We start from the raw sequence: 22,490 nt of genomic DNA on the forward strand, positions 1-22,490 counted from the left end.
TGGTCGACATCACAGAAAAAATTAATGAACTCAATTTCCAGCTCGAAGGAAAGGGTAAGAACTTGAGACAGACGATATATGATTTTGAAGCATTTACAAGTAAACTTGAATTTTGGATGAATTAACTGAGGTGATGTGAAACACTTTCTGTGTTTGAAAAACCAGCTGGAAAATCAAGCCTTATTGTAGTTACATTGCAGTAAAAACCACGTTAAAATGCTTTCATGTTTGAGAGAAATTTCAGAAAATATTTCAAGGTTTTATGAAAATGACGCTATTAGTACGGTTTATTGTCTCTCCTTTAATAAACACTGATATTGAGGAACTTCTGGCTTGCGTCATGCAACATTTTCAAAAAGATAGCCCAACAGCATAAATGGAACTTAAGGTATTTCAAGAAGATCAGTCACTGAAGTCTGTCTCCTCAAACTCAGAATTTATTTGGCCACTTGTATCCATGGAAAAGTACCCTATTTGTGTTGGCACTGTGAGTCCTGGTATTGTTCTGCTCTACCTGATTGTACCAGACTCACAGATGAACATTAGGACAATTGCATTTGAATGGCTGTAATTTACTACAGACCTAACATTTAAAATATTGTGACAGAAAATGAGTGTCGTGCTTCTCACAAAGAACAGATGCTAAAGTGAATGCGGTTGTACCTTGTCTCATTTAAAAATTTTAATTTAAGTGAATTCATTTAACTTACACTGCTACAGTCGTAATTAAAATTAATCCATACATTGTAGGAAAATTAAATTTATTTCAATACACTTTAGTTTTATAAAGTAATCCTGGTAGAACACCATCTATTTTCAAAACTCAGTAGTAGTCCTTTGCCTCACGGAGTACAGCGAACACTGACATAGGTCCGGAAGTGAATACTGTGAGAACTATACATTCCCACCCAATTAAACACAGCCTCATCAGCAAATAAAACAATTTATGATGCAATAATGTTTGTTTAATATGTGCTGCAAAAACAGGGATTGACCAGGTTTCAAACCATGACTGCGTTGATGAGAAGCTAGCAATGTGTCAACAAGCTATCAGAAAACTGTCAATGAGCATTACTTTTAATATTCTATATTATTATGTCCACCTCAGAATCATAATGAAATTTGCACAATCCAGTTTGACCAAATTAAAAAATAATTCACACTGTTTGAACATCAAAATAATAAAATCAAGTTTACCTGGTGTATACTGGTCATAATTTGGTTTCTTGACCATTTTTCCAATTGATTCAGTAACTGTATTCTTCTTCCTGTATCTATTACACACCCCAATGCATCGTTTCAATGCTTCAGATGCAACTTCGATGTGTTGCTAAAAGTGGAACAATATGCATAAGTCACTTGCAGAGTCACAGCATATAAAATCACATTTTATAATTTTAGAATACATCAATCAATTACACCAAAGTAAGGAACAACAGTTTTCGTTCTATACAAAAAAACTGAGGAATAGGGATCCCGATTAGCCCTCTGTAGATAGAGAAAACAATATACACATGATATAGGCTTTTGGGCTTATGACGTGTCAAAAAAAATAAGGTGAAATTCTTTACGTTTCACAGAGAAGTTTGCTCTGCGTCATAAGAAGAAAATTTCGACTGTCCACGAGAAAGGTTTCTCAAACAATGAGCTCTGAATTTAGACGTTATAATACAAGTGGAATACGTTCATTCATCACCAGATGGCTCCCCAGATGTGGTACAGCGCTAGCGTTCGAAGCGGAAGCTGATGGAACAATCAGAATCAGTCTGAGAGGGTCACCTAACATACCATGTGCACGCAGCATATGACATTGACAGGTGTATGACATTGACACAAGCCCGGAATGAAACATCTGGCGATGAGGAATGTACGAATTTGGAAACACCGCAACGAAATAACAATAGCGAAGGGACGGGGAAGGGAACTACCTGCGTAAATTCTTAATGGTTTGCAACCAGATATTACTTCATCAATAGCCAGTGTCCCTATTGAAATTGTTAGGATTTCTACGTATTTCCACAGCTTCCCGTATAATACTGGACCTGTAGTGTCTAGTGTGGGTAAGAGCTCGAGCATCTTGGAACACGGCATCATGACCCGACGAATAGAGCATGCTCAGCTATTGCCGATTTGTCTGGCTGGTTGAGACGAATATTACGTTCATGTTCCTTGATACGGGTACCAAGGGACCGGCATGTTTAGCCAATGTATACCTTACTGCAAATACAGGGAATTTTGTATACCCCAGGATGTAAAAGTGAGTGGGGACAAAATGTCCTTGGTTTTACCCAGAATGTGAGCAATTTTAGTGATGGTGCCAAACACGGTTTTTATACTGTGTTTGCGCAGGACCTTGGCAATTCGATCTGTGGTGTTATGAATGTAAGGCAAGTAGGTAGTTCACTTCACTTCTTCCTTCTGTGAGCTTTGCTTGGTTGTTTCTCTGGGATGCAGGATTCTATAAATCTGCAAATCACTGTAACCATTACCCTTGAATGTGACTTTGAGCGTGTCCATCTCCACCTGGATATTCGATGGTTCACAAATTCATCTTGCCCTTTTGGTGAGTGTCGTGAGAATGCCTTGTTTTTGTGCTGGATGGTGGTGAGAATCTGCATGAAGATAGCGATTTGTGTGGGTAGGCTTATGATAGACTGTATGTCCTAAGGAGCCGTCCGGTTTCTTTCTTACTAGAACATCCAAGAAAGGAAGGCATCCGTCAGACTCAATCTCCATAGTGAATTTAGTTGAAGGATGTTGCTGATTTAGGTGGTTTAGAAACAGATGAAGTTTCTCAGGACCTTCTGTCCAGACCACATATGTATCATCAACATACCTCCACCATATCATAGGTTTGAAGGGCGCCAAAGCAACAGCTTCCTCCTCAAAATGCTCCATAAAGAAATTAGGCACTACGGGCGAAAGTGGACTTCCCATAGCCACTCCATCCGTCTGTTCGTAAAAATTCCCACCCCACAAGAAATAGCTGCAAGTCATGTAGTGGTAAAATAGCTTAGTAACGTCCTCAGGGAACAGGTGTTCAATGAGAGACATGACCAAGTCAATCGGTACTTTAGTGAACAAGGACTCCACATCCAAACTCATCAAAAGAGCATTAGGTTGAAGGGTTATGTTTGACAGCTTGTTGGCAAAATACCGAGAGTCCCTGACATATGATTCACTATGTCCTATGTGTTGCTGAAGCAATTTGCTTAGGTATTTAGCCAGAGCATACATAGAAGAACCTATCGCATTAACAATACGTCTGAGAGGAACATCCTTTTTATGGATCTTAGGCAGTCCATATAATCTAGCTGGCAATGCGTCCCCCGGGGACGACAGATATTTAGCCTCCTCTTTTGGAACTGAAGATTGCCTTAAGAGCTTTACGGTGGCGTTGGACACACAAGTGGTAGGGTCACGTGAGCTCAGTCTGTAAAAAGACTCTCACAATATAGCCGAGATCTTATTTTTATACTCGTCAGTGTCCATAACCACTGTCGCACTACCCTTATCAGCTGAGAGAATGGTCAGTTCAGAATCATCTCTAAGTTCCTTCAGAGCTCTCCTCTCGCCTCTTGTTAAATTGGGCGCGGGTACAACAGTGGACTTTATGAGTTTCACACATTTCTGTCTTAACACCTCAGCCTCATCCCCAGGTAGTTTGTGGATGGCTGCCTCAACGGAAGTAATTAACTCCTCAGTGGAAATTTTAGAGGGAGTGACAGCATTTGCTTCTCGTCCAAGGATTTCTTGGAAAGACTGACGACAGTTTTACTAGCATCCAGGTTTGTGCAAGAGACCGCCTGTTTCTGAGCTAGTCGGAGGAACTTAGATTTCTGTCTAAATGTCACCTGGTTGAATTTGCGTTCAGCCTGTATAGCAGCAATGCGATCGAAAGACAACCACAATTCCTGCGAGAGAGTGTTGCTTAACACCAGGTGTAAACGAAACAACTCTCGGGAGAATGAGTCTTGTTCCTTATGAGTGTAATGCACTCTCTCACTCACAAGAGCCTTGCTAGCGCGTTGATATATTCTCCTGGTCTTCAGAGTATTTAACGTGTGCTTCAGCTTCACACAGTTGGGAATGATGTTATGGTCCCTGCATCTCAGCAGGAAGCATAAAGAAGAAATAAGAATATACTTCTCTCTCCTTATTTTGCTGAATTTTGAAGCCTTCTTAAAAGTATCCTCAACACAGAGGTTTTTAATGTTGCCATTGATGCTTTCACGGCCCATACTTTGGGCTTATGCTGTGTCAAGAAAATAAGGTGAAATTCTTTACGTTTCGCAGAGAACTTTGCTCTGTGTCATCAGAAGAAAAACTCGACTGTCTACGAGAAAGGCTTCTCAAACAAATGAGCTTTGAATTTAGACGTTACAATAGAAGTGGAAATGGTACCTTCATTCGTCACCAGATGGCTCCCCGGATGCGGTGCAGCGCTAGCATTTGAAGCAGAAGCTGACGGAACCATCAGAATCAGTCTGAGAGGGTCACATAACATAACATACCATATGTACGCAACATATGACACTGACAGGTGTATGACATTGACACAAGCCCGGAATGAAACATCTGGCGATGAGGAACGTATGAATTTGGAAAACACCAAAAAAAAAAAAAACAATAGTAAAGGGACACGGAAGGGAACTACCTACGTAAATCCTTAATGGCTGGCAACCAGGTATTACTTAATTGACAGCCAGTGACCCTGTTGAAATTGTTAGGATTTCTACGTATTTCCGCAGCTTGCCATATAATCCTGGACCTGTAGTATCTAGTGTGGGTAAGAGCTCGAGCATCTTGGAGCATGACATCATGAACCGACGATAGGCCGTGCTCAGCTATTGCTGATTTGCCTGACAGTTGAGATGAATATATAGTTCAGGTTCCTTGATACGGGTACCAATGGATCGGCATGTTTGGCCAATGTATAGCTTACTGCAAGTACAGGGAATTTCGCATACCCCAGGATGTAAAAGTGAGTGGGGACAATTTGTCCTTGGTTTTACCCAGACTGTGAGCAATTTTAGTGACAGTGCCAAACACAGTTTTTATATTCTGTTTGCGGAGGATCTTCGCAATTCGATCTGTGGTCTTGTGAATGTAAGGCAAGTAGGCAGTTCTCTTCACTTCTTTCTTCTGTGAGCTTTGCTTGGTCTTTTCTCTGGGATGCAGGGCTCTATGAATCTGCAAATCACTGTAACCATTACCCTTGAACGTGACTTTGAGCATGTCCATCTCCACCTGGATATCTGATGGCTCACAAATTTGTCTCACCCTCTTGGTGAGTGTCGTAAGAATGCCTTGTTTCTGTGCTGGATGGTGGTGCAAATCTGCATGAAGATAGTGATTTGTGTGGGTAGGATTATGATAGATGGTATGTCCTAAGGAGCTGTCCAGTTTCTTTCTTACTAGAACATCCAAGAAAGGAAGGCATCCATCCTACTCCATCTCTATAGTGAATTTAGTTGAAGGATGTTGCTGATTTAGGTGGTTTAGAAATAGATGAAGTTTCTCAAGACCTTCTGTCCAGACCACATATGTATCATCAACATACCTCCACCATATCATAGGTTTGAAGGGCGCCGAAGCAATACCCTCATCCTCAAAATGCTCCATAAAGAAATTAGGCACTACGGGCGAAAGTGGACTTCCCATAGCCACTCCGTCCGTCTGTTCAAAAAAATACCCACTCCACAAGAAACAGCTGGAAGTCATTCAGTGGTAAAATAGCTTAGTAATGTCATCAGGGAACAGGTGTTCAATGAGAGATATGACCGAGTAAATCGGCACTTTAATGAACAAGGACTCCACATCGAAACTCACCAAAAGTGCATTAGGTTGAAGGGTTATGGTTGACAGCTTGTTGACAAAACCGAGAGTCCCTGACATATGATTCAATACGTCCTATGTGTGGCTGAAGCAATTTGCTTAGGTATTTAGCAAGAGTATATGTAGAAGAACCTATCGCACTAACAATAGGTCTGAGAGGAATATCTTTCTTATTGAGAAATGTATAAAAAGGCAGTGCATTTCCTAATATGCATGTTAGAGTACCAACAGACAATGGTATTAATGTCACCTATTATCTGATTAAGTGTTAAGTTTCGGATACAGACTACACATAATTTTTTTTCAAACTTTTTGTATAAGTTATGTGTGTGTTTCTTATGATCATTTTTAGCCCCTAACTTATTGGGATCCAACTCCATTAGACTGTCATTTTATCTGATCAAGTGTTAAGTATTAGAAACAGACTGTAATGAACATTTTGAATGTCCATATATTATGTGTTTTTGCGATCAACTATGGCCTTAGCTTCTTGGAATTTAACCCCATTCAACTTATCTTGTTAAGATATTTGGAATGTTACTATGTCCTCATCTAAACAATGTCTTGTTGTGAATAGCTGAAAATGGTGGTCATATTGGCCAAAACTATTACTATTCAATGAAAATAAAATGTTGTGTACTGATTAGGTGGTTAAATAAAGGCTTTTAGTAAGAAAACTAAGACAATTTTAACCCTCAGGAAGAAAATTTACATAGGCAGTAATAAGTTGGCATGGGTATGGATCTTCCCTTTGGGATACTTGTTGATCCTAGAATAATTAAAGACAGCCTACCAGAATTTCATGGTAGGCTCGAGGAGTGTCCTAAAATGTTTCTAAAATCATCAGAGTCCCTACTTTGTAGGACAAATATACCTAATGAAATCTACTTACAGATTGTCAGTCAACAACTAAAAGGTCAGCAGGGGCTTGGTGGGAGAATATTAAAGGTCTTAGTCTTGACTGGGAAGAATTCAATAAAGAATTTGTCCAGAGGTTTGACTCAGAGGCTGTCCAGACTTCTATTCAATAAAGTTCCTAACTGAGACACAACTCAGCGGAATGAGGGTGGGAGCTTTCGTGCTTCAAAAACGCAGCCTTTTAAGAGAGTCCACAAGGGAGAAGGCATTGAAATGGATGTCCGTTATATAATTGAACTGTTGCACGATAAAGTTTGATCGTTTGTTATGGTGGCACAGCCAAAAACTTTTGAAGAGCTCCGTCACATTGTAGCAAATCTAGATGAAGAGACATGTTACTATGCCTCGAAGACAAAGACTTAAACAAGAAAAAGTTACGGAAATGCTATAGATATGGGTGGACTGGGCATTTAAAGGATCAATGCCCGCAAAAACTAGACTGGAGCCATTCGAGTGAGGGGCAGGGATGGTTCCGAAAGAATTAAGAAGCCCCAAGCAAACTACACTTGGCTAAAAAGTAAACATATTGGTCAAATTCATAGTGATGATGGACCTAATCCACCCACCCGGCCATGAATTTGACGACTAATGGCAAACCTCTTATTGCTATCCTTGACACTCAAGCTTCATACTCATTTGTAAACATGAATGTGGCAAAACTAATAAAACATGTCAGTCCTGATAACACGGCCACTGTCAAGGGGGCAGTCCATGGCATAAATTACAACATTGAGGGTTATACCTTTCTTCAAGCCAAATGCTCCAATGAAGTAATAGATATATTAGTAAAAGTCATCAAAGATTTTTTTTTTTTTTTTTTGCTAGCGGCTTTACGTCGCACCGACACAGATAGGTCTTATGGCGACGATGGGATAGGAAAGGCCTAGGAGTTGGAAGGAAGCGGCCGTGGCCTTAATTAAGGTACAGCCCCAGCATTTGCCTGGTGTGAAAATGGGAAACCACGGAAAACCATCTTCAGGGCTGCCGATAGTGGGATTCGAACCTACTATCTCCCGGATGCAAGCTCACAGCCGCGCGCCTCTACGCGCACGGCCAACTCGCCCGGTCATCAAAGATTTAATACCTGATATAATCCTATGACATGACTTTTTAACCAAACATGAGGTAGTGATACATTATACAGCCAACAAAAATATTCTTCGGTAATAAAAGTAGAATTAGGTTGACATTGTTAGGAAAAAAGTTTTTGATTCTGAAGCTTTGGAAACAATGTATTGGCTGTACTGAAAACAGGGCTGTTGGGGCTGGAAGAAAAATTACTGAGCAGGTTTCCTGAGGTTATTATAGATAGAATTGGATTCACCACAACGGTAAAACAATACAATTTGCAAGGATAATACTCCAGTTAAACAAAAACCTTACCCACTTAACCAGATACATGAAAATTTGTAATAGAAGAAGTCAAGGAAATGGAGAAGCACGGATTGATTGTACCATCAGTATCAGGATGGGCTTCTCTAATAGTACCCCCTAGAAATAAAAATGGTGACTATCGATTTTGTGTAGACCCACATCAGGTAATCAACAAGACTATATCAGATGCTTATCCCATGCCTGATCTTCAAAACCTGATAAAACAAGTGAGTGGGGCAAAAGTCTTCAGTACCCTTGATTTGAATTCTGGCTACCGGCAAGTGGAAATCGAAGAAGAATCTCGACCGATGACCGCTTTTTCCACCCCAAGAGGACTACTCTATATCAATATAGATTCATACCCTTTGGTCTCAAGAATGCTTCAGCCACCTTTATGCGCCTGATGGACAAGTTTTGTCCAGATACACAGCAGAATTTTGCAAAGTTTATTTGGATGACATCCTTGTGTACAATATGATGTTTTTGGACCATTTGGAACACCAAGCTAGGGTCTAAGAGAGGTTGAGGATTCACGGACTTATCTGCCATGTGAAGAAGTGTCAGTTTGCATCAAGCTCAGTGGAGTTTCTGGGTCATGTGTGGATGGACAAGGGCTTGGAGAGACAAGCTGAGAAGAATAGGGCCATTGCGGAACAGGAGAGGCCTCGTATGAAATGCCAAGTATGTCAATTTTTAGGCCTGTGCGGGTGGTACAGTAGCTTCGTTCCACACTTCCAAACAAAGGCCGCTCCGTTAACCGACCTACTCAATAAAAACATACCATTTAAATGGACACAAAAGGAAGAAACAGCTTTCCAGGATATAAAAAGACCTATTTGCTTTGGTCCAGGCTTAGCATATCTTGATTCGAGCCGAGAGGTCTGCTTGCAGACAGATGCGAGTGACATTGATGTTGGGGCTGTATTGTTCCATGAGAGAGAAGGACGCAGCAAGGATATCATTGAATATGAAAGTAGGAAATGTTCTGCTACCGAGAGAAGGAGGCCTTAGTGGTTGTATGGGCTGTCAGGAAATTCAGAGGATATCTGGAAGGAAGGAAATTCCGACTATTGACAGATAACTCTTCACTTCAGTGGTTGAACAGAGTTTCATGGAGTAAGTCCAAACTGGTGTGATGGGCCTTGATCCCTGCCAATTTTGACACTGATATTTGTGATGTTCTTGGCGCAACAAATCAAGCTGCTGACAGTCTGTCGAAAAATCCTGAGGATGGACGCAAATCAACCACAGAATTACCAGCGAGAGATATTCCTGGGCCAACTAGACAGTCTCAAACCGACCCTGTGCTTCTTGTTATCCAGCAAGGAAATAATGATATCGATTTAGATTTTGAAACGAAGTGGCAGACTGAGGACAAAGCCTGTAGTAGAATGGTATCATGGATCAACAAACACAGCACTGGTTGTTGATCTGTCCCAGCTCAGTTTAAGATGTGCTAAAAGAACTTCTGACTCAAAGACGGTATACTTAATACACTTCCCAGTCATCATCATTCTGAGATCACAAACAGAGAATATTTTTGGAAAATATCAAGCTAATCCAGAAGCTGGTCATCCTGATCAAAAGGAAATCTATTCTTTGGTTCTGCAACATTTCTTCTGGGTACACATGCATCAGGACATCAAGAACTACGTCCAAGCCTGTGCAATCTGTGCTCACACTAAGGTGAACAACCAGAAGGCAAGTACCAGCATGAGAGGACGCCGGCCACATCAGCCTTGGGAGATTCTCGCTCTTGATATTATGGAACCTTACCCAGGACATCTCGGGGAAAGACTGGGATCCTTGTGGTAACTAATCTATTCACCAGATGGGTAGAAACATTTGCCATCCCCAAAGCTACATCAGGACGTGTCATACAACATTTAAGGATGGAAGTCTTCAGTCGATATGGGTATCCTCGGTGAATACTCACAAACAATGGCAGTGAGTTCACCTCAAGACAGTGGTTACAGGGTTTGTCAGATTGGGGAATTGAATACTGGACTATGCCAATCTATCATCCACAGGCGAATCCCACTGAACAAAGAAACCAAGAGCTAAAGAAGATGTTTCGGAACCACTTAGTCTACTACACCAAGTGGGACCGACACCTACATGAGCCTCTTCTGGCCATCAGAGAGTGGGTTAACCAGGTCACGGATTTCTCACCTGCAGACACTTACCTTGGACGTCCCGTCAAGGGAACTGGCGACTGGAACTTCATCCACGGACAGAGAGAGGAACAGGAGGATCCTGTCACATGGCACGCAAAGAACTAGCAGCAGATTCAACAGATGCACTGCCAAGCCGAGGAGCGTTCAAGGAGAGAAGCCGACAACTTCACATCCCAATTAAAAATAGGAAAGAATTTCCACCAATCAATACTTGTTTTTTTATTGCTTATATTAAGCTACAGGACCGGTTTCGACCCCATATACAAGGTCATCTTCAGCTGAACCATGAATACATATTTATATGATGAAGCTTTGATTAAATTGCATTGTCAAAGGAATGTTATATGATGATGTGCATTTAGTCACATACAAATGGGGCATGTCTTATCGTGAGTTGGCATATATGTCAGTATGTACAATATTGCAACTGTATGTCTAAAATATTATGTTGAGGTCCTAAAATTAGTGTATAAAACATATCTTCACTTAAACTAATATATATATATGTACAGGATAAAATACAATATATAAAAAACATTTCGTGTACATGAACATTCGTATCTTGCTTGTTGGTCAATTCATCAACTCTCGTATTTAAGTCCCATTTACATTTGTACACTCAGCTGCTGTTCTTGGAGTTTAAAAGATATGGTTGTAAAATTGCATGAGTAAAAGATTAGTCTTCATGTGGGATAAAACACTTTCCAATTTAAAAAAGAAAAGGTTGCCAGATGTATGGATAAAATTCGGCTAAAATATGTTCAGCCCTGCTATGTATGTTGCCTTATGTTAGAATCAAATCTTGTTGTCCTGTGGCGTCCGTAAAATTGGGTTCAAAGTAATGGCTCCTTTCCCATTTGTAGCTGTGTAATGGTGTTATGTTTATCTGTGGAAGATAAGATTGAGCTATGAGAGATATTATGTTGGAGGAATGTCTAAAGGTTATGTGTGTAAATTTGAATATGTACTTACTATTGTTGGTGTAGCCGAGTTGCGTTTGACGTGCGAGCTTGTAGTGTACTACTTCGTGTTCTTCTTGGGCTCATACTAGCTGCTGTGAGGGGAAGGGAAGGAGGGGGGGGGGGGGTAGGGAGAGTTGTTGTTGTGGGGGTAGGGGTGGAGCTGGGTGTGTTGTTTGATGTTTTTCTGTTACGTGTCGCGTTCTGTTTGTCAATTAACTTAAGGTAAGAGTTTTTTAGAGCGGGGATAACTGTATTGAAGATGATGTTAGTTTTTTCTGTGATTTCATTTATGTTGTAATTTGGATTGGTGTACTGATCTAGAGTAATGTAAAATTCTTCTGTTATGTTGAGCAGGGGGCCTTTGGGGTTTATATTTAGGATTTGCATATCGTTATCGATGTTTGTAAAACTGTGTTTATAGTCTGCGACATGTTGTCCTATTGAGGAAAAACGATTGTGTTTTACCGCATTTATGTGTTCGTTATATCGGGTTAGGAAGTTTCTACCGGTGCGTCCGACATAGCTTGTCTCGCAATTATTACATTTGATACGGTATACCCCTGAGTGGTTGTATTTGTTGTTGCTATTGATTGTTCTGACGTTGTGTATGATGTTGGTACTATTGTGTGTGGTTCTGAAAGCTATTCTTAGGTTATGTTTTTTAAAAATGTTGGTTATGGGGTATATGTGTGCATTATTGAAGGTGAATAGTGCGTAATCTTTCTTGGATTCGTCTACTTTTGTTAGTTTGGTTTTGGGTTGGGATTTTATTTTGTGAATGATTTTGCTAACCATTTCTTCTTGTATCCATTGTTCTTAGCTATGTCATGAATTAGTTGTAATTCTTTGTTTAGATCTTCTTTTGTTAACGGTATATTGAATGCTCTGTGTATCATGCTATAGTAGGCTGCTCTTCTGTGTGTACTGGGGTGAACGGAATCCATTTTAATTGTATTTGAGGTTTGCGTGGGTTTTCTGTATATTCTGTAAGAAAGGTGGTCATCATGTCTAGTTGTCGTTATGTCCAGGTAGTTCAGATTGCGATTGTTTTCGGTTTCCATGGTAAATTTTATATGGGAATCTATTGTGTTGAGTTTATCTAATATATCACTTTCATTTGTGGACCTATTATCGATGATGATAAAAATGTCATCAACAAATCTGCACCAAAAAAATATATTGTCTATTTTGTTGATGTATGTGTGCTCTAAATAGTCTATGTAAATTTCGGCGATTATACCAGAAGCGGGAGATCCCATCGGTAAACCCTGTTGCTGATAGATAGTATCATGAAATTTAAAGTAGTTGTTACTAATGGCAAAATTAAGTAATTTAATGAACTCTTCTATTTCTAAAGTGCTTAGATTGCTGTGGCTTTTTAGGTTAGATTCAATTATTTCTATTGTTTGTTTTGTGGGAAAAAAAAGGCTCCCACAATATATCGACAAAATTCACTGTACCTCCCAAAACAATAACTCTACTAATAAAGAACACATAAATAAACTCAAAGATAAAATAAAACAGAATAATCTACTGATAACGAAAGCCGACAAAGGCAATACCACAGTTATTATCGACAAAGACCAATACATATTAAAAACCAAAGAATGTTTTCAAGATAACACTTTCCGTATCAAACGCAAAGATCCTACTAATAACATACAAAGGAACCTCAAAATCTTATTAAAAAATACACACTTTCTTTTAACAGAAGTAGAATCCTCTAAACTTATAGTAATGAATCCTCAAATACCCACTGCTAAAGCTTATCCTAAGATACATAAAGAACATATTCCAATGAGACCTATTATTAACTACAGAGCAAGCCCAACCTATAAACTCTCGCAATTTATTCAAAGATTTCTCAAAAAGCACTACGTATTCTTAGCTAAAAAAACAGTACGGAACTCAATAGATTTTTGTAATAAAACAAAAGGATTAAAGATTGAAACATATCATAATGTTGCATCATTTAACATAGTAAACATGTACCCGAACATTCCCACAAAACAAACAATAGAAATAATTGAATCTAACCTAAAAAGCCACAGCAATCTAAGCACTTTAGAAATAGAAGAGTTCATTAAATTACTTAATTTTGCCATTAGTAACAACTACTTTAAATTTCATGATACTATCTATCAGCAACAGGGTTTACCGATGGGATCTCCCGCTTCTGGTATAATCGCCAAAATTTACATACACTATTTAGAGCACACATACATCAACAAAATAGACAATATATTTTTTTGGTGCAGATTTGTTGATGACATTTTTGTCATCATCGATAATAGGTCCACAAATGTAAGTGATATATTAGATAAACTCAACACAATAGATTCCCATATAAAATTTACCATGGAAACCGAAAACAATTGCAATCTGAACTACCTGGACATAACGACAACTAGACATGATGACCACCTTTCTTACAGAATATACAGAAAACCCACGCAAACCTCAAATACAATTAAAATGGATTCCGTTCACCCCAATACACACAAAAGAGCAGCCTACTATAGCATGATACACAGAGCATTCAATATACTGTTAACAAAAGAAGATCTAAACAAAGAATTACAACTAATTCATGACATAGCTAAGAACAATGGATACAAGAAAGAAATGGTCAACAAAATCATTCACAAAATAAAATCCCAACCCAAAACCAAACTAACAAAAGTAGACGAATCCAAGAAAGATTACGCACTATTCACCTTCAATAATGCACACATATACCCCATAACCAACATTTTTAAAAAACATAACCTAAGAATAGCTTTCAGAACCACACACAATAGTACCAACATCATACACAACATCAGAACAATCAATAGCAACAACAAATACAACCACTCAGGGGTATACCGTATCAAATGTAATAATTGCGAGACAAGCTATGTCGGACGCACCGGTAGAAACTTCCTAACCCGATATAACGAACACATAAATGCGGTAAAACACAATCGTTTTTCCTCAATAGGACAACATGTCGCAGACTATAAACACAGTTTTACAAACATCGATAACGATATGCAAATCCTAAACATAAACCCCAAAGGCCCCCTGCTCAACATAACAGAAGAATTTTACATTACTCTAGATCAGTACACCAATCCAAATTACAACATAAATGAAATCACAGAAAAAACTAACATCATCTTCAATACAGTTATCCCCGCTCTAAAAAACTCTTACCTTAAGTTAATTGACAAACAGAACACGACACATAACAGAAAAACATCAAACAAATACACACCCAGCTCCACCCCTACCCCCACAACAACAACTCTCCCTACCCCCCCCCCCCCTCCTTCCCTTCCCCTCACAGCAGCAAGTATGAGCCCAAGAAGAACACGAAGTAGTACACTACAAGCTCGCACGTCAAACGCAACTCGGCTACACCAACAATAGTAAGTACATATTCAAATTTACACACATAACCTTTAGACATTCCTCCAACATAATATCTCTCATAGCTCAATCTTATCTTCCACAGATAAACATAACACCATTACACAGCTACAAATGGGAAAGGAGCCATTACTTTGAACCCAATTTTACGTATTCCACAGGACAACAAGATTTGATTCTAACATAAGGCAACATACATAGCAGGGCTGAACATATTTTAGCCGAATTTTATCCATACATCTGGCAACCTTTTCTTTTTTAAATTGGAAAGTGTTTTATCCCACATGAAGACTAATCTTTTACTCATGCAATTTTACAACCATATCTTTTAAACTCCAAGAACAGCAACTGAGTGTACAAATGTAAATGGGACTTAAATACGAGAGTTGATGAATTGACCAACAAGCAAGATACGAATGTTCATGTACACGAAATGTTTTTTATATATTGTATTTTATCCTGTACATATATATATATAAGTTAGTTTAAGTGAAGATATGTTTTATACACTAATTTTAGGACCTCAACATAATATTTTAGACATACAGTTGCAATATTGTACATACTGACATATATGCCAATTCACGATAAGACATGCCCATTTGTATGTGACTAAATGCACATCATCATATAACATTCCTTTGACAATGCAATTTAATCAAAGCTTCATCATATAAATATGTATTCATGGTTCAGCTGAAGATGACCTTGTATATGGGGTCGAAACCGGTCCTGTAGCTTAATATAAGCAATAAAAAAACAAGTATTGATTGGTGGAAATTCTTTCCTATTTTTAATTGTGTAATTCGTCAATATGGAAATGAAGATTATAGATTACGAACTTCAGATCCGGAATGCTAGTTCTTCATCAAAACCATCCCCTCATCAACAAACTTTAGAAGATCCACGCTGGGATGACGCCAAAGTGGCCTGGGTCTTTCGAGGTGGATAAGAAGTTGGGGAATGGTGTGTATCTCCTGAAGGCCAAACCTCTGACGAAGGTTCATGCGTCAGAATTGAAGGCATTACCTTGAACCCTACAAGAAGATGGAGAGACCAAAGAGCAAGACCGACAGGGGATACTCTCGGTGGGGGCTCAGGAGAATGCAGAGTTTATGGAGGATCAACAGACACCAATACCTATTTTGGAGGATAAGAGAGACAAGGACTTAGATATAAGGACACCTAGATATAATTTAAGACATAGAGTAAGCAATGTACAGGATAGATATTGAAGATTTTAGTGGGGATAACTGTTGAATATATGCTATTTTACAACTAACCTAACTCTTATAAAACCATAAATTATTATGTTTAATATATTTTAATTATATTTTGCTAAATGCCAAGTACAACTAACATATGATTTCCCTGTAAATGTTGTGTTTGAGTCATCAGTCCATAGACTGGTTTGATGCAGCCCTCCATGCCACCCTATCCTGTGCTAACCTTTTCATTCCTACGTAACTACTGCATCCTACATCTGCTCTAATCTGCTTGTCATATTCATACCTTGGTCAACCCCTACCGTCCTTACCACCTACACTTCCTTCAAAAACCAACTGAACAAGTCCTGCATGTCTTAAGATATGTCCTATCATTCTATCTCTTCTTCTCGTCAAATTTAGCCAAATTGATCTCCTCTCACCAATTCGATTCAGTATCTCTTCATTTGTGATCCAATCTATCCATCTCACCTTCAGCATTCTTCTGTAACACCACATTTCAAAAGCTTCTATTCTCTATCTTTCTGAGCTAGTTATCATCCATGTTTCACTTCCATACAATGGCACGCTCCACACGAAAGTCTTCAAAAACATCTTTCTAATTCCTATATCAATGTTAGAAGTGAGCAAATTTCTTTTCTTAAGAAAGCTCTTCCTTGCTTGTGCTAATCTGCATTTCAAGTCCTCCTTACTTCTGCCATCGTTAGTTATTTTACTACCCAAGTAACAATATCCATCTACTTCCTTTAAGACTTAGGGGCTGCCTGGCCGAGGCGGTAAAGGCATGCTCGGTTCGCCCGGAAGGACGTGGGTTCGAATCCTGTCAGGAAGTCGTAAAATTTAAGAAACAAGATTTCCACTTCCGGAGGTGCATATGGCCCTGAGGTTCACTCAGCCTACACCAAACATGAGTACCAGGTTAATTCCTGGGGTCAAAGGCGGCCAGTCGTAGAGCTAACCACTCTACCTCATCACATGCCGAGGTTAACAATGGTGGAAGCCTTTACCTTCCACTCCTCCAAGGGCCTTCATGGCCTGTACGGAGGTGACTTTGCTTTGCTTTCTTTAAGACTTAATTTCCTAATTTAATATTTCCTGCATCACCTGCCTTCGTTCGACTGCACTCCATTACTTTTGTTTTGGACTTATTTATTTTCATCTTGTACTCCTTACCCAAGACTTCGTCCATACCATTCAGCAGCTTCTCGAGATCTTCTGCAATCTCAGATAAAATAACAATATCATCGGCAAATCTCAAGGTTTTGATTTCCTCTTCTTGGATTCTGATTCCCTTTCCAAATTCCTCTTTGATTTCCTTTACTGCCTGTTCTATGTAAACACTGAAAAGGAGGGGGGACAAACTGCAGCCTTGCCTCACTCCTTTCTGGATTGCTGCTTCTTTTTCAAAGCCCTTGATTCTTATCACTGCAGACTGATTTTTATACAGATTGTAGATAATTCTCCGTTCTTGGTATCTGATCCCAATCACCTTCAGAATCTTAAATAGCTTGGTCCAATCAACATTATCGAATGCCTTTTCTAGATCTAAGAATGCCATGTACATGGGCTTGTCCTTTTTGATTCGATCCTCTAACATCAGACGTAAAGTCAGGATTGCTTCAAGTGTTCCTACATTTCTTCTGAAGCCAAACTGATCTTCTCCCAACTCAGCTTCAACATGTTTTCCCATTCTTCTCTAAACAATACGTGTTAAAATTTTGCAGGCATGAGATACTAAACTAATGGTGCGATAGTTTTCACACCTGTCAGCACAGGCTTTCTTGGGAATATGTATAACAATATTCTGCCAAAAATCAGATGGGACTTCTCCTGTCACATACATCTTACACACTAAATGGAATAACCTTGCCATGCTGGTTTCTCCTACGGCAGTCAGTAATTCAGAGGGAATGTCATCAATTCCAGGTGCCTTGTTCCTATTTAGGTCACTCACAGCTCTGTCAAACTCTGACCTCAAAATCAGGTCTCCCATTTCATCAGCATCAACAGCCTCTTCTTGTTCCGGAACCAAATTATCTACATCTTCACCTTGATACAACTGTTAGATATGTTCCTGCCATCTTTCTCCTTTGTCTTCTTTCCCTAGAAGTGGCTTTCCATCAGAGCTCTTAATATTCATACACCTAGATTTCCTTTCTCCAAAGGTTTCCTTGATTTTCCAGTATGCAGCATCTACCTTTCTTAGGACCATACAACCTTCGACATCCTTGCACTTCTCCTTCAGCCATTCTTCCTTAGCTACCTTGCACTTTCTATCCACTTCATTCTTTAATCGCCTGTATTCTTTTCTGCCCTCTTAATTTCTAGCATACCGAGCTCGATAGCTGCAGTCGCTTAAGGGCGGCCAGTATCCAGTATTTGGGAGATAGTAGGTTCGAACCCCACTGTCGGCAGCCCTGAAAATGGTTTTCCGTGGTTTCCCATTTTCACACCAGGCAAATGCTGGGGCTCTACCTTAATTAAGGCCACGGCTGCTTCCTTCCCATTCCTAGACCTTCCCTGTCCCATCATCGCCATAAGACCTATCTGTGTCGGTGCAACTTAAAGCAACTAGCAAAAAAAAAAATTCTAGCATGCGTGGATTTTCTTCGTTCATCAATCAGGTCTAGTATCTCCTGAGTTATCCATTGATTCTTAGTTGATCTTTTCTTCCTTCCTAACATTTCTTCAGCAGCCCTGCTGACTTCATTTTTCATGACTATCCATTCTTCCTCTATTGTGTTTCCTTCAGCCTTTTCATTTAGTCCTTTTGCAACATGTTCCTTGAAACAATCCCTCACACTCTTTTCTTTCAACTTGTCTAGATGCAGTCTTTTTGCATTCTTTCCTTTCTTCAATTTCTTCAGCTTCAGATGGCATTTCATGACGATCAAGTTGTGGTCAGAGTCCACGTCTGCTCCTGGGAAAGTTTTGGAATCCAACACCTGGATTCTGAATCTCTGCCTAATCATAATGAAGTTTATTTGATACCTTCCAGTGTCTCCAGGTCTCGTCCACGTATAAAGCCGTCATTTGTGGTGTTTGAACCAAGTATTGGCAAGGACTAAATTATGATCAGTGCAGAATTCAACCAACCGACTTCCTCTTTCATTCCTTTGTCCCAATCCGAATTCTCCTACTGTATTACCTTCCCTTCCTTGGCCTACCACTGCATTCTGGTTTCCCATCACAATTAGATTCTCGTCACCTCTTACATATTGTATTAAATCTTCTATCTCTTCATATGTTCTTTCGATTTCCTCATCATCCGCTGAGCTAGTAGGCATATAGACCTGCACTATTGTGGTGGGCATTGGTTTGGTGTCTATCTTGACAACAATAATTCTTTCACTATGCTGGTCATAGTAGCTTACCCGCTGCCCTATTTTCTTATTCATTATTAAACCAACTCCTGCATTTCTTCTGTTTGATTTTGTATTGATAATTCGGTAGTCACCTGACCAGAATTCCTGTTCTTCCTGCCAACGTACTTCACTTATACCAACTACATCTAACTTTAGTCTATCCATGCTCCTTTTCAGATTCTCTAATCTACCACAACGATTCAAACTTCTAACATTCCATGCTCCGACTCGCAGAATGTCAGTATCCATCTTCCTGATGACCGCCCCCTATCATGTAGTCCCCACCCGGAGATCCGAATGGGGGACTAGTTTACCTCCGGAATATTTTTTCCCGGGAGGAAACCGGGAGGAAGGGAGGGCTGCATGTCCTCGGGAGTTAGTTACGGCTGTAGTTTCCCGTTGCTTTCAGCCGTGTAGCAGTATCAACACAGCTAAACCATGTTGAGTATTATTACAAGGCCATATCAGTCAATCATCCAGACTGCTGCCCTTGCAACTTCCAAAAGCCTGCTACCCCCCCCCCCCCCCCCCCCCCCACGTTCGATGAACCATTCCTTAGTTTGGTCTCTCAACAGATACCCATCCGAAATGGTTGCACCTGTGGCTCGGCTATCTGCTTCATTGGGACATGCAAGCCTTCCCACTGTGGCAAGGTCACATGGTTCACAGGGGAGGTTCCTGTAAATATATATTGTAAATTTTTAGAACCTCAAAATATGTTGACTAACATATAATTTCCCAGTAAATATGTATTGTAAATTTGTATAACCTCAAAATCTGTTCTGTCAAACACTGGTGAAAAGTCTGTAATATTCGTGTATTGGGTATGATCCACTATCATTCTGATAGATATGGAGGCTTCTGGAAGCTTATCGTGATGTTTTATTATCCTGATATGTGTGGAAACTTTAGGATTTATATAGATATCTTCTTTATGGTTCTTCTTATTGTAGCTGAATATTAAAATTTAATCTACACTGGATTACTCCAATCAAATTGCTGGTCAATCGATTTTTCCTTGTATTTTTGGGTGTGTTCCATTTAGAGTGTTGCAAGAAAAACTTCCAGAAGTTGGAGGTTTCTAGACGATCTGGAGAACAGTATATATATCGAGCTGATGGTCGAGAGGCCGGTAGTTAGTCTTGCTTGTGATGGTGAAGTGAATGATCAGTGTGAAGACTTGCTGATATCTGTACTTGTCAGAATCGACTGTAAACTACTTCAGCGTGTTTTCTTAACAGTGATACAGTGTTGTTTATAATTCTGTATAACTGTGTAGTTCTTAAATAAACTGAATGGGGACTGTGTGTTGTAAGGAATAGACTCAGTGACAATAAAGTGGTTTTACAATCAGAAGTGAACATATCTTGTGTGATATGTATTTGCATAAAATAAGATTGCATTGAGAATAACTGCTAAGTGCCCCTACATCCCATTGCCTGCTACAGTGGGTAGCATATTCAACAGCTGTAAAAGACATAATGCTGTGAAGACTGTAAATATTACCTGTCGTGTAGTGTATATTGTCTGTGTATGTCAGTTATAAACTGTAGGTATATAAACTGAATCCCTCAAAAGCACTAACCAACACAACAGAAAATTTTGTATTACAATTCATTCTATTCTCAATCTTTTACGTGCATGTAAACTTTGTAAATCTATAATTTAATATACAAAAAATGTATTTCCAGGCAGAGACTGTTAGTAAACTACTTAAAATATTTAGGTATAAAATACTGTATAAATGAAAAGCAGTGTTTTGCTATTAGGAGAAGACACAAGCTCAGTATCACAGTGTGAAAGCACTTAGTACGTTCTTGCACAAAGTAATGAAAAGTCAAAATTGGATTTTTCAACAGTTAAACACACTTTATTCAAGTACATATTTCTCTTAGGGTCCTCCTGTAGTTCAATTTGGTCTAATATGTGTTTTAAGCAGGTAACTAAATATTTTCTTCAATCAGGGTAATTGCTCCCCACCTGGGAGTGAGCCAGAGTGTACCAAGCTACTCACTGAAGGGGTTAGTGACTTTCTGAGATTTTCTGAATTTCAGACAAAAATAGAAGTACTAGAGTCAAATCTAGAAAGGTCAGTTTCACTCAGTCCAGCTAAAATCTGTAGAAATATGTGATAAAATATCTGTCCATCCATCCATCCATCCATCAGCTCCTAGGTCTACCTCAGCTTCCCTTAGCCACAAAAAGTGGATCCATTAGCCCCTTACATAACCTTTCTTCATTCATTTTTATCATATGCTTCATCACCCAACTCAAATCATTTGCAGAGCTTCATTCAACATGTTCATTCCAACCTGGGGTCTTTTTCTCATCATTATGGATACCCATTTGTCATTGCTACCAACTGTAGACCAACCAGCACCATTCTTGATACTTTCATACCTTTTACATATAAATAAGCTATAAATACTACCACCATCACTAAGTTTATCATAAATGATACCGAATATATGGAGGAAAATTGCAAGCAGTCCCCACTTAACAATCCATACAGATACACTAAGAAGTACAGGTAAGCATCTAAAATGCAAGCAACCATCATGGCGCACAACAGACAATCTACTACAAAATTCTTTCAACATCTCAGGATGTCTCGAAACAGTAGTGGAAAAAAGAATGTACTTCTCTATTACACAACAAAATTGTTTAAACACCATATGTTCAACCATCTGGGTTCTACCCGCCCAGACATCAGGACTTGCAAAGGCAGATGTGATGCTACACTCACTAAATGGGGACAGTGGACCTCACCAAATTGTGATTGTGGCAAGCAGGTACAGACAGTGAAACATATTGGTTTTGAGAGCCCACTTTTGAGTTTTTCTGGGCATTCTGACAGATCTTCATCTCACATCCAATGAAGCCAATTTTGTATTTGGATTTGAAACTAATAATTACTATCTTGTGATTTTAATCTATCTTGTTTCTATTATGTACATAATTTGTATATACTGTTAGTACATCATATACTAAATAAAAAATAAGATATTTTTGATCCGCAGCCTCACAGGACATCGAGTATACTTAGAGCAATGAAGGAACAGTTTGGTCTGACCTTTCAGAAAAATACAATACTATGTTAGAAAGAACCCAATGCGTTAGCTTGGTTATACGATGATACTTCCTCTGATTATATTACCACCATCTTGGAATAATACAGACTCCAACTATACTCCTCCAAGGCACACATTTAATAAT

At 39.2% G+C, this 22,490-nt stretch overlaps 1 protein-coding gene across 4 annotated transcripts in view; it reads right to left on the minus strand.

The window, feature by feature from the left end:
• Positions 1-22,490, minus strand: part of LOC136862909 (tetratricopeptide repeat protein 39B) — a 545,055-nt gene that overhangs the window by 288,234 nt on the left and 234,331 nt on the right. For all 4 annotated transcript variants that reach the window (XM_068226207.1, XM_068226205.1, XM_068226206.1 and 1 more), the window contains one exon: positions 1,198-1,330. In XM_068226207.1, the coding sequence (XP_068082308.1) occupies positions 1,198-1,330 (133 nt within the window). The remainder of the gene's footprint in view (positions 1-1,197; positions 1,331-22,490) is intronic.

This window comes from Anabrus simplex, chromosome 2 (genome assembly GCF_040414725.1).
Source record: "Anabrus simplex isolate iqAnaSimp1 chromosome 2, ASM4041472v1, whole genome shotgun sequence".
Classification (NCBI taxonomy): Eukaryota; Metazoa; Arthropoda; class Insecta; order Orthoptera; family Tettigoniidae; genus Anabrus; species Anabrus simplex.